This window comes from Zootoca vivipara, chromosome 12 (genome assembly GCF_965207765.1).
Source record: "Zootoca vivipara chromosome 12, rZooViv2.hap1.1, whole genome shotgun sequence".
Taxonomy (NCBI): domain Eukaryota; kingdom Metazoa; phylum Chordata; class Lepidosauria; order Squamata; family Lacertidae; genus Zootoca; species Zootoca vivipara.
In genome coordinates, this window is record NC_142595.1 from 13317104 (window position 1) to 13330312 (window position 13209).

Genomic DNA, 13209 nt, shown 5'->3' on the forward strand with positions numbered 1-13209 from the left:
TATATATTTCACCCAAGCACCTTAATACAGCACATTCCAGTCTCTACAGTATTTGACAGGCAGCTCACCTAGAGTTGCTTAAGTTTTTATTTATTTATCCATGTAGTTGCAATTTATAAGCAGCTTTTCAACAAGGCCTAAAAATGGGCAGTTTAAGGTATGGATGGCCTCAGGGTGGGAACACTCGCTCCCGAGACGGATTAGGCACCAGAAGGCAAATGTGCAGACACATAATACCTTGTAATTACCTTGGCATGCTTTTAACTGTAATTGTTTTCAGAATGTTTTTAACTGCTTCAGAATGTTCTTCCTTTGTTTTTGCTTTCCATTTGTGCTATCTGTTTGTCATCCCGTGCAACTTGGGGAGAAAGGGTGGGATATAAATTCGATAAATTATAATTATAACCCGCCCATCTGGCTGGGTTTCCCCAGCCACTCTGGGGGCCTCCCAACAGAGGACCAAAAACAGAATAAAACTTCGAACATTAAAAACTTCCCTAAACAGGGCTGCCTCCAGATGTCTTTTAAAAGTCAGATAGTTGTTTATTTCCTTGAAATTTGATGGGAAGGCATTGCACAGGGCGGGCGCCACCACCGAGAAGGCCCTCTGCCTGGTTCCCTGCAACCTCACTTCTCGCAGTGAGGGAATCGCCAGAAGGCCCTCGGCGCTGGACCTCAGTGTCCGGGCTGAACGATGGTGATGGAGACGCTCCTTCAGGTATACTGGGCTGAGGCCATTTAGGGGTTTAAAGCTCAGCACCAACACTTTGAATTGTGCTCGGAAATGTAAATAGTAATGTGGATACTAATTATTACCACAACCCACTCATCCAAGTGTTTAGGAACAGATAACTTGACGAGGGACGCAGCAACCATTTCCCCAACGGTTCTCGTTTTTGTGCCTCGTGGAGGAAGAATTGTTAGCTTTCTTTGCAATACAGGTGAAACATACCTTTTTCAGTGACTGCTGGGTGGTCAAATCTGACCCCACAATTAATTTCCACCTGAAACATCTTACTTACACAACCCCAGAGCTCATCCCACGAGCACAGAGCAGGCACACAGCAGAAGAGGTCCTGAAAGCTATACAGTCATATCTTGGAAGCCGAACGGAAGCCGTTTGGGAAGTCCATTCGAATTCCAAAACATTCAGAAACCAAGGCACAGCTTCTAATTGGGCGCAGGAAGCTCCTGCGACCAATCGGAAGCCGCGCCGAACGGTCGGGTTCCAAAAGAACGTTTGCAAACCAGAACAGTCACTTCCGGGTTTGCGGCGTTCGAGAGCCAAAACATTTGAGTGTCAAGGGATTTGGCTTCCAAGGTACGACTGTAGATGGTGAATCTCCACTCGCTTCATCAGAAGTTGCATGAGCACCGCTAGTCAATCTAAGCTGACAAAGTTGTGGGGGAATATAGAGATCATACCTTTAAGCAGCAATAAAAAACATTAGTTGCATTTCCTCAAACAAAAACATACTGAGATGCAGTATTCATACCATCCAGGACCTCTCTTATGGCAGGACCCCAGACTTTCATAAACAACCCCTAAGACAGCAATTTAACATGAATTTTACTATCTCTAAAGAGACCATGGATCCATAAAATGAAAGCAATAAACTATGTACTGCAGTCACGCAATCAATCAATCAGTAGCTGAATTGGGTTCCACACGGTCACAAAACAAAACAAAAAGAGCCGCAAAAACAAAAACGTAAAAATAGCAAAAACAGGCAGACCTCAGAGTAACACTTAAAACGGAAGCGTGGCACTCAAAACGGAGTATGTTTGGCCTCTGAAAAAAAGTTCACAAACCGGAACACCTACTTTTGGGTTTGCAGTGTTTGGGTTCCAGGTCGTTTGAGTACAAAGGGGTTTGAGAAACAAGGAGCCACTTTATTTTGACACCACTAGCAAGTAAGATTTGTAAGCCTACAGCGTATTCCCCCCCCCCCCAGTGAAGCCTGTGAAATAGATATGGCAGAGGCAACGTGACTTGCCCAAAGCCCTCCAACAAGCCTGATGGCCAAGCAGTAGCTTAAACTTGATTTTCCCATTCGAGTTGGGCAACCTCTCTCTCGCCATTCCACACCTGCGTTTTATTTTGCACACTTAAAAGACCAGCGCCCGTGATTCATTGCAGATCCGGCACCATCAGGGGGAAGGCCACCTGCTTTTGGGGGAGGGTATTCCACTGCCCCCTGTCAAAACAGGCAATACATTGAGGGACGTGCAGAAAGTAGAGGCAGAATTGCATTCCCCAATCTGTCTCCCAAGCTCTCTCTTTCTGTGGGAAACCTGCTTGCCAAATAGGATCGTTCGGTTCTGCCTGCATTGCCATTCCCTTGAAATCACCCATTGCTCTGTTTCAGACAAAGCCCCTGGATGTTTTTGTGCAGGTATGCCTTGCTTACGCTTCCTCTGCCCCATAGACTCAGTCTGCAACCGTATACACACGCTAACCTGGGAGCAAGTGCCTCTCTAAGCAAACAGGACTGCACTGTTAGATGCTGCAGAGAAAGACATTCCTCTATGTGTCTTTCGCTGAGATTACAAGTGGCGCTTTGCCCGAGCTAAAGTAAGGAGAAATTGAGTGCAAGAATACAGAATATTCATTGTTCCACCGCTGAAAAAACACATCCTGGAGGAATGAATCTGCTAGATATCAACTTCGGGCAAGCATGCCAGCTCTTTTAGAACACCAAATTTCAAAATTCCACACTGCTTTTAGTTATTGGAATCGCTCTGTACTTTAGGCCCGTGAAACTTGTGACCCATCAAACCAAACAAGGCCTGCCAGCTAGGTGCAGGTCTCACTAGGGACTAGCAAACCTCTTTTTGCAGCTTGCCTGAGGCTGAAAAACAAGGGAACTGTTCCTTCTGTGCTTATGCACCATCCTCCCTTCTGTTTTATTCTCTCCTCCCAATAAACCCTTAGGTTCTTCTCGATCTTCGGTGGCCACCATTGAAAAAAGGATGCTGGCCTAGACCGAGCCTTGGTCCTATCTAGTTAAGTTTGTATATATTCTTTATTGCCAACCATCATTCAATGCCCTCCAACATTTCTCTGATGGAAATAGGGGCGTCCCACTCCATAATGACAATTTTACTATTTATACCAGGGGTCGGCAAGGTTTACCTTGCCCGGGCTGGATCACTCCCATGGAGATTCTCCGTGGGCCGGGCCGGCGCAGCACGACACCAGAAATCACGTCTGCACATGTCCACGGCACCAGAAATTCTTTCTGTGCATGCCCAGGCGCCGAAAATTGTGCCTGTGCAGAAGCAATTTCCGGAGCTGCAGAAGAGAGTCCCCGCGCCGTGCTCGCCGGGACTCACCAAGCGGGCGGCTCAGTTCTGGGGCGGCTCGTGGGCCAGTTAAACAGCACCCATGGGCCGCTTCCAGCCCATGATTTATGGCCGGCCCCTGATTTATACCCTACACATCATACTAGATTGCTGCAGCCACTCTGGGCAGCTTCCAACATATATAAAAACATAATAAAACATTAAACTTTTTTTAAAACTTCCCTATACAGGATCGCCTTCAGGCGGCTTGGTGGGCAGGTTGGAATACTCGACACCCTCCAACAATTCTATAAGGAAAATAGGGACACCCAAAGGAAAAATGGGACATTCCGGGAGCAAATCAGAAACTGGGACGGCTTCTCTAAATTACAAATGTCCCTGGAAAATTGGGACACTTGGGAGGGTCTGCATACATAGCTGAGGGGTTCTTGTTTTGGACCTGCCGAGCTGCAAGTTTGTGCAAGTTCTGCTGGAATGTCCTGAAAAGCCAGGTCTTGCAATCCTAGGCTCTGAAATTGTTTCTCTATTATTAAAAGGGGGGGCCTTTCCAGTGAGCTTCCCAAAAGCCTATACCAGGCATCCCCAAACTTCAGCCCTCCAGATGTTTTGGACTACAATTCCCATCTTCCCCGACCACTGGTCCTGTTAGCTAGGGATCATGGGAGTTGTGGGCCAAAACATCTGGAGGGCCGCAGTTTGGGGATGCCTGGCCTTTACGGAAAGAGAGATTACAAGCAGAAGGCTGGGCAAATACTACATCAGCTCCTGTTCCAGGGAAAAGAACAAAAACTTATTGACAAACGACCACAGCAAGGATTGCGAAATCACTGTCACATTCTCGGGGTGGGGGTGGGGGTGGGGATACTTTGCAAAGTTACTTGGAAAAATATCACACTGGCATCAGTTTGATAAAAAAATAAATAAATTCGAGCACCAGCGAAGAAAATCAGAAACAGATACGGCAATAGTTTCTATGGATATCAGACCATGCAAGATTCCATGCTGGAAAAGTTCCAAGCAAAAGTATTGTGAGTCACAGTTTAGATTCCATAATCCAAATTAGGTTAAACAATGAACAAGATTAGAATACGTATCAAAACACAGCTCACAACTGATTTTACATGCATATAGCAGCAGCAACATGACACAAGAGTTCATGCTATTTATCTGCACGTGGTTCGAGTGAAACGTTACGGCCCCCATCCAAAGAAAGTGGCAAGTTAAGAATACAGGCACATCCGAAGTAGTTATGGATTTGTGAGTCTCCCCAAAAGAAGGCGGGGGCAGTTTAAAGCACTGGTCTTCAATGGGTGGGGTGAGAATACACTAGCAGACAGTGTCTGATCCAAGGTGGGTCGCAACAGGGGTGGGGGTCCTTTGGGCAGTTCACAGAATAAAATCAAGATATAAAACCACAAAATACATAATAATAATAATAATAACCCCAATAGTGCCCCCCAACAAAACAATCACATTTTAAAAGGGCATTGGATGTAAATCAGATCAACCAAAGTCCTGGTTAAAAAGGAACGTATTTGCCTGGCGCCTAAAGGTGTATAGTGAAGGCGCCAGGCAAACTTCCCTGGGGAGAGAATTGCACAGATGGGGAGCCACTGCAGAGAAGGCCCCGTTCTCGTGTTGCCACCCTCCGGACCGCTCGAGGATGCAAATATGTGGTAAAAGACTGACAAATGAACTGTTGGATGCATCTTTGAGTTGGGGTCTGAAAAGGTTTAAGATTCCTTGTTTTGAAAGGAAGGGCACCCCGCCCCATTGGAAAGGCCAGAGGCTGTGCAGTGGTACCTTGGTTTACGAACTTAATCCGTTCTGGAAGTCCGTTCTTAAACCAAAGCGTTCTGAAACCAAGGCGTGCTTTCCCATAGCAGCGGGGGACTCAATTTACAAATGGAAAACACTCAACATGTTCTGCTTCCGAGACAAAGTTCACAAACCAAAACCCCTACTTCCGGGTTTGCAGCGTTCGTAATCCAAGTTGTTCATAAACTAAGCTGTTCTTAAACCAAGGTACCACTGTATATGCATGTTACCCTCACACAACCACGTAAGAGCAGAGCTCCAAGTCCACAGGTTGACATTAGACTGGCTTCCACACAGGGATTGAGTTAGCTGAACATAGAGGAAGAAATCACGTTTGATTCCAATCAACAACTCCCTTCCAACTTTGCAAAAGACTGCTTCAGCTGCAAATCCCTTCTGGTCGGGATTCAGGCCTCATCATGGGACTGAAACTGCCTTGGTCGCACTGGTTGATGATCTCCGGCAGGCTAGAGACAAAGGTGAGAGCTGTTTCCTAGTTCTGCTGGATCTCTCAGCGGCTTTTGACACCATCAACCATAACATCCTTCTGGACCGTCTAGAGGGCTTGGGAGCTGGGGGCACTTCCTCCTGGGCCGTGTTCAGAAAGTGGTGGTGGGGGATGAGTGTTCAGACCCCTGGGCTCTCACTTGTGGGGTGCCTCAGGGTTCTGTCCTCTCCCCCATGCTTTTTAACATCTATATGCAGTCGCTGGGAGAGATCATCAGGGGGTTTGGGCTGGGTGTTCATCAGTATGCGGATGATACCCAGCTCTATCTCTCTTTCAAATCAGAACCAGTGAAGGCGGTGAAGGTCCTGTGTGAGTGTCTGGAGGCGGTTGGAGGATGGATGGTGGCTAACAGATTGAGGTTGAATCCTGACAAGACAGAGGTACTGTTTGTGGGGGACAGGAGGCGGGCGGGTGTGCAGGACTCCCTGGTCCTGAATGGGGTAACTGTGCCCCTGAAGGACCAGGTGCGCAGCCTGGGAGTCATTTTGGACTCACAGCTGTCCATGGAGGCACAGGTCAATTCTGTGTCCAGGGCAGCTGTTTATCAGCTCCATCTGGTACGCAGGCTGAGTCCCTACCTGCCTGCGGACTGTCTCTGCCGAAGCTGGGTGAGTTTGGGGGTCCCTGCTCTAACCCACCCTACCCCGATATTCCACGCAGACCCCCCAATTTGCTCTATTTATTCCTGTTCAGTGTGGGATTCTTAGTGTGCTTTCTAGACTTGGCAGACACAATTTGTGCTTTTTGTAATCTGTGGGCATGACCACTGCTGTGTTCTCTGTCCTTCATAACTAGTCCATCCTTTCAGTCTGATTGTCACCCCAAAGGGCTCCTTTTAAGGTGTGGCAGGTGGCGGCTGGGAAAAGAGCCTTTTCAGAAGTGGTTCCTCGCCTCCCTCTACAGGGAAACCTGCCAGGCTCAGACACAGTCATTCAGGCACCAGAAGATTTTTTTAAAATCTCAGCCTCTTTCACAGTGAATTTGGCTTCTGATCAAGGTGACAGGCATTTACTTGCAGCTAGTTTTTAGGAAATGTTATTGAATGTTACTATTGCATGTCTTCAGTTTATATGTAATAACTGCTTAGATATTTTTTATTATGTTAAGCGGTATAATTTTTTAAATAAAAATAACAATCTCCAATTTAATTATTGTTAGACATTCCATACTTCGATTGAATTTAGCAAAACCGCATTCAGACCTTTCACTTCTGGAGAGAATTAAGCTGTGTGAAATAGGCAGATCGGGGCGGCTGTTTTCATTTATGTACTGGGCCTTATATTCATTTCTGTTAGGAATGCCATCTTTAACTGACAGAAAAATCAAATTCCCAGCTGCTGATCACAGGAGCTAATGTTTAAGCAGGGGATTAGCAATAATAACACTCAGTATTTATATAGATCTTTTGAACATCCAGAGTGCGTACCGTACTTTAAAACTGCAAGGAAGGTCAGTATCTCCATATTGTAAATAGGAAAAGCTAAGCAAGTGAATGTTTAAGACCAAATAATAAGTTCTCTTTAGTGACTGTGCTACAACAAGTGTCCTCATTGCTGGTCACACTAGTTTATTTTAAAAATCCATTTGTACTATTGAAACTGAGGTTTTTAAAAGAAATAATGAAAAGAGTCCCTTATTGTTAAGTGGATATTAAATTTATCTCCTATTTCTTTCAATGTCCTCCAAGGGACATCAGTATTTAATTAACTAATATCAATTCCGGATATTAAACCAGAAGTAGACTTTCACAGAACAAACACCTGTAAATGGGGAAGAGATTCATGAACTTAATAAAGGATTTTTGATGTAATCAGATAGCTGGTTAAAAGCTACCTCGACTTAGATAAACAAACTAAAAGACAGTCCTATTGCAACTCGTGGTTTTAAAAGTGTATATATTCACTAGGGCTGTCATCTTTTTCTGACCCAGGACCCAATTTTAACCCACACATGCATTCCTTAAAACTTTTACCATGTGCTCCTGTTGCAAACCCACCTTGGATCAGGCCAAAACTCCCTAGTGAAGCCAGAGGATACATAAGATAAGAAGGCTGGAGGATGAAATCAAATCCAGCAACAGGGTAACATATGAGTTCCTATGTGTTTATTTCATCCATCAATTTCCATTCCACATAGGGCTTCTGGTACCATGGTAGCGATTTATTACAAAGAAGTCTCTTGCAGGTAATGCTAGTCTTGGAGCTTCATCCAGAACCAATTTTAGCACCAACCACTCCCAGCTTTGGCCATGCCTCTTCTTTAACGAAATTGCTCATTTGACTCAAAAAGTAAAGCAATTACTTTTTTTTTTAACTTTCACCTAGAGCGAAAATGGTGCCGTGCCCTGCTCAAATCTCAAGAGAAAATGTTATCTAAAGGTAAACACTGAAAAATTTCAAAGGTTTATTGCAGCGGTTCATTCCAGTGACACTGCGAAGCCGTTTCTGACCACAAGCACACTGCTTTTTCTCACTGCACGGGTGGCGCTGTGGGTTAAACCACAGAGCCTAGGGCTTGCCAATCAGAAGGTCGGCGGTTCGAATCCCCGCGACGGGGTAAGCTCCCGTTGCTCGGTCCCAGCTCCTGCCCACCTAGCAGTTCGAAAGCATGTCAAAGTGCAAGTAGATAAATAGGTACCATTCCGGTGGGAAGGTAAACGGCGTTTCTGTGCGCTGCTCTGGTTCGCCAGAAGCGGCTTAGTCATGCTGGCCACATGACCTGGAAGCTGTACGCCGGCTCCCTCGGCCAATAAAGCGAGATGAGCGCCGCAACCTCAGAGTCGTCCGCGACTGGACCTTTTACCTTTACTGTAGCCTACTGCTGCCCACTGATGGGTAATGCCTCTGTGGTTCCCAGCCTCTTTCCCCCATTGACCACTTGAAAATTGCTAATGATCTTGACATATGATTTCTGCCTGTGCCTTGTGCTAGATGCCATTTGGTTTTTAATGTATTTTTGTAGACACAACACGGACAACCTGAATTAAGCTCACAGACTACTGCTGACCCAGACAAAACTAAACATTTGATTCCGATTCCAAAAAAACAAATAAATCAAAGGATAGCAATTAAATTCCCTTCGCTCAAATCCAGTTTAGTACAAGGTCAGGTTTTCCATTAAGCCACCCAGAAGCTGACCGAAGGAGCTTTTGACAATCATTTGCTTAAATCTTACATTCTTCACTACCCACCCACCCCCCAACATTTCCTAACGCCTAAAGGACAACTTGCGGTTAAGGCACCTGGCAAATCAGAAAGAATCACTCAAGAACCAATTATTCAGATATTACATTATCTGTGCAGAAGTACAAATTACATTCAGATTAGTAAAATAAAAAAGGACTTTGTTCTTTAATGGGGTCACATGCCTCAAGGCTGATACGGTATGGAAAATAGGTCTCGGCACTGTGCATGGAGACAGATTAAATCCTGCGTTCCTGGAGTTATGGCAACACCCAGGCTAAAAGCAGCCGGTGTTTAATGTGCAGAGAGAAGGAAATGCTCGTCAGGAAACACATCCCTTTGCCTGCTAGAGAAGCCCACCCCCAATTTACACCCCCTATCCGCTGGGGCACCGGGAGCGATTTCAGCGGTGACAGAAATGCACTCTGCAGCTGCTCAGGGGCGCTCTCGTCTACTTTGACGCCACCTCACTCCAGCGCTAAATAAATACTGTATAGTGTGCATGCACGCGAAAGCTCATACCATAATAAAAACTTAGTTGGTCTTTAAGGTGCTACTGAAGGATTTTTTTTTATTTTTGCTTCGACTCAGACCAACACGGCTACCTACCTATAACTAGTACTGTAAATTGGTTCGTTTAACTTCTCCTCAATGTTTTTGCTGGACCAAATTAGCGCCAGGGCTCAGCCAGCCCCCGCACATATATATGTATATGCGGGGGCTGAGCCCTGGCGCTAATTAGGTCCAGCAAAAACATTGCGGAGGAGTTTTGGAAAGAATAACCGACAGGAAGAACCTGCAGAGTTAGGAAAGACTTGCAGGGAGCGGGGCGCTCTTTTTTCTTCTTCCTTAAATTCCCACCGGGCACTTCACTTCTCTGACTTACCCAGTTTTTTGAAGGCGCGGTGCCCGGAGAGTTTGGGAACGACTGCGCTCGGCTGGCTCGAAAGCTGCTGCTGCTGTTGGCGGTGGCAGCAACGCTGCTTTTCGCCGCACGCCTTTTTCTTCCTGCCGCAAATCATGGCTGGGAGAGATTTCGCGTTCCCGTCTCGCCCCGCCGGAGCCCCTTCTCGGCCGCTTGTTTTCGCCTTTGCCCCCTTCTCTCCGAAGGCAGAGACGGAGCAGGCAGCCCGCCCTCTCCGCGCGCCTGGGCGCCTCCTTCGTGGCTCCGCGGCGCAGCGCGCAGATTTGGAGAGGCGGATCTTTGAGGGACTCGCATTTCAACGCCGACGTGCTCCGCCCTCTTGCTTCCACTCGGTGGGAAGGAGGGATCCGGTCTCTTGCGCTCCCCCGCCTGAGCCGCAAGGAGGATCCGTGTCCCCTTTGCCCCACGCCAGGGCTGTGTCCTAGAAATAACTACTAAACAGCTATTAGAAGTCACCCCAGACCTGGCCCTGTTCAACATTTTCCAGTGGAATAATGCCCACTCGCATTCTAAAGAGCTTATGAACCATCTGCTCGCTCTCTAGCTCTCTCTCATTTTATTTCTGCGTTTCAGGTTTATACATTTGCCCAGTGCTTTTTTTCTAAAAAAATGTTTAGGGGTTTAGGGGTACTCTCATTTTCCTACTCATATTAAAATACTGCCCCTTAATGAGGCCAAGCTTAGATTCACAAAATGTTTAGGGGTATGAGTCCCCCCAGAAAAAAGGTCTGCATTTCACTAATTTTACGATCATTTTAACATTTCAAAACTTGACTTCCTTCCCCCCTCTCTTTCTGCAGTTCCTTAAACTTATTTTTAATATCTTCTGCACATCCAAATTAACTTAATTTGCTCATTTATTCATCTAGTTTAAATATATACTCTTACAAAACTGCAGGTTATTACAATAATCCCGCCAATGTTCTTATCTGTTTACAATTTATCTGTAAATATTCAATAAACCATTTCCATTCTTTTATGAAAAGTTTGTTAGCTTGATTTCTTATTCTTTCGGTAAGTTTCATCATTTCTGCATATTCCATGAGTTTTTTGTATCCATTCTTCCTTTGCTGGTAGGACTACTTCTTTCCATTTTGGGGCGAGTAACATTCTTGCCACAATTGACCATCTACTCTCAGTAGCGAGAAGTATCATAGGCAGACATTGGAGAAACCTGTCGGGAGGAAACATGGACTTCTGGTACCAAATCGTATGGGAAACAGCCTTCCTAGAAAAGCTAACCAGACTAAATCTGACATGGGAACAAATAGAAGAGGACATTTATTACATACACAGCCTGACAACAAGAACCCACCAACAACATACGAATCAATAGGTAAAGGACCCCTGGACGGTTAAGTCCAGTCAAAGGCGACTCTGGTGTTGCGGCGCTCATCTCACTTTCAGGCCAAGGGAGCTGGCGTTTGTCCACAGACAGCTTTCCGGGTCATGTGGCCAGCATGGCTAAACCACTTTTGGCGCAACGGGACACCGTGACAGAAACAAAGAGTGCAGGGAAATGCCGTTTGCCTTCCCACCGCAGCGGTACCTATTTATCTACTTGCACTGGCGTGCTTTCGAACTGCTAGGTTGGCAGGAGCTGGGACAGAGCAACGGGAGCTCATTCTGCCATGGGGATTCATAACGCTGACCTTCTGATCGGCAAGCCCAAGAGGCTCAGTGGTTCAGACCACAGCGCCACCCGCGTCCCATGCTCCCCTTTATTACATACACAGCCCGACAACATGACAACAACAAGAACCCACCAACAACATACGAATCAATATGGCTAACTTGACCCAACGATCCCCCAAACAAATATCACTGCAGCCAACTAAAGACCACCAACCGCGCCCTGAGCCCCCCTCCAACCTCTCTCACTACCAAGGAAATGCAATAAAGGAATGGAAAGAGAACCTACCCAAATAAACCTGACATTTAAAACCCCACATCTGCACCTGGAATAATCACCCCTCCTTCCTCTCTCTCCCCCTCTTCTCCTTTGGCCCCAACTTTATTCTGTATGCAACATTGTTGTATCACTTATAATGTAAATAAATAAATAAATATTATTGCCTGGGGGGGGAAGAGATTTTGTAAATCAAGAAAATCTTTCATAATAAAATAAAATTGTAGAGTTGGAAGGGACCCTAAGGATCATCTAGCCAAACAACACCCCTTAAAGCAGGAATATGCAGCTGTCCAGTGCCGGATTTATGTATAAGCTAAACAATACAGTACTACTTATTAATTGTATTTCACTATTAATATACTACTTCTTAATTGTATTTCAGTTCAACAATTACTTTGATAAAATGCATATTTTGTTATGTGCAAATGGCTTTAGATAACCTGTTAGGTCCACCCCCATCGTTCTGCCCGGACACTGAGGTTCAGTGCCGAGGGCCTTCTGGCGATTCCCTCGTTGCGAGAAGTCAAGTTGCAGGGAACCGGGCAGAGGGCCTTCTCAGTAGTGGCACCCGCCCTGTGGAACGCCCTCCCATCAGATGTCAAAGAGGAAAACAGCTACCAGATTTTTAGAAGACATCTGAAGGCAGCCTTGTTTAGGGAGGCTTTTAATGTTTAATAGATTATTTTATTTCATTTTTTCTGTTGGAAGCCACCCAGAGTGGCTGGGGAAACCCAGCCAGATGAGCGGGGTATAAATTATAAATTGTTATTGTTGTTGTTGTTGTTGTTGTTGTTGTTGTTGTTGTATAGCATGTATTCAACACAAAAAACAGGGACAATTTGTTGTTGACAAGGGACAGCCCCATTACCTTCAGTAGCTTAGGCATAGCTGTCAACTTTTGGATTTGAAAATAAGGGATCAGCAGCCTCACCTGTCCCGGGGACAGTCTACGGCAGGCAGTCCCAAACATCGGCCCTCCAGATGTTTTGGACTACAATTCCCATCATCCCTGACCACTGGTCCTGTTAGCTAGGGATCATGGGAGTTGTAGGCCAAAACATATGGAGGGCCGCAGTTTGGGGATGCCTGGTCTACGGTATATCTAACAATCCAGGATAGCAGCGGGAAACAGCGCTGGAATAAGGGAATTTCCAGCAAAAAAAGGGAAGGTTGACAGCTATGAGCTTAGGGCCTCATCAAACCTAAATCCGGCCCTGCAGCTGTCTCTTACGGGGATTGAATTTGCAGCCTTGGTATTATCAGCACCATGCTCTAACCAACAGAGCTATGGGAGGTCCTGTCGTGGGATATGTCGTGCACCTGAGGATGTGCAAGGGGGTGGGGTGTCCCCATTTAGGGCAGCAAGAGACCTCACCTTGTCATCAAGTTGTTGTGTTGGTGCCCAGTAAGGTGGACATGCCGTCCAACATTTCTCCGATGAAAATAGGGGCATCCTGTTCCATACTACTACAGTGGTACCTCGGTTTAACTACACAATTGGTTCCGGAAGTCTGTACTTAACCTGAAGCGTACTTAACCTGAAGTGAACTTTCCCATT

At 45.9% G+C, this 13209-nt stretch overlaps 1 protein-coding gene across 1 annotated transcript in view; it reads right to left on the minus strand.

Annotated features, from left to right (window-relative positions):
* PLCD3 (phospholipase C delta 3) overlaps nt 1-10161 on the minus strand; it is an 86012-nt gene extending 75851 nt beyond the window's left edge. The window contains exon 1 of the mRNA XM_035137245.3: nt 9701-10161. Coding sequence (XP_034993136.3) covers nt 9701-9836 — 136 coding nt within the window. The 5' untranslated portion in view covers nt 9837-10161. The remainder of the gene's footprint in view (nt 1-9700) is intronic.
* Between the last annotated feature and the right edge of the window lie 3048 nt (nt 10162-13209).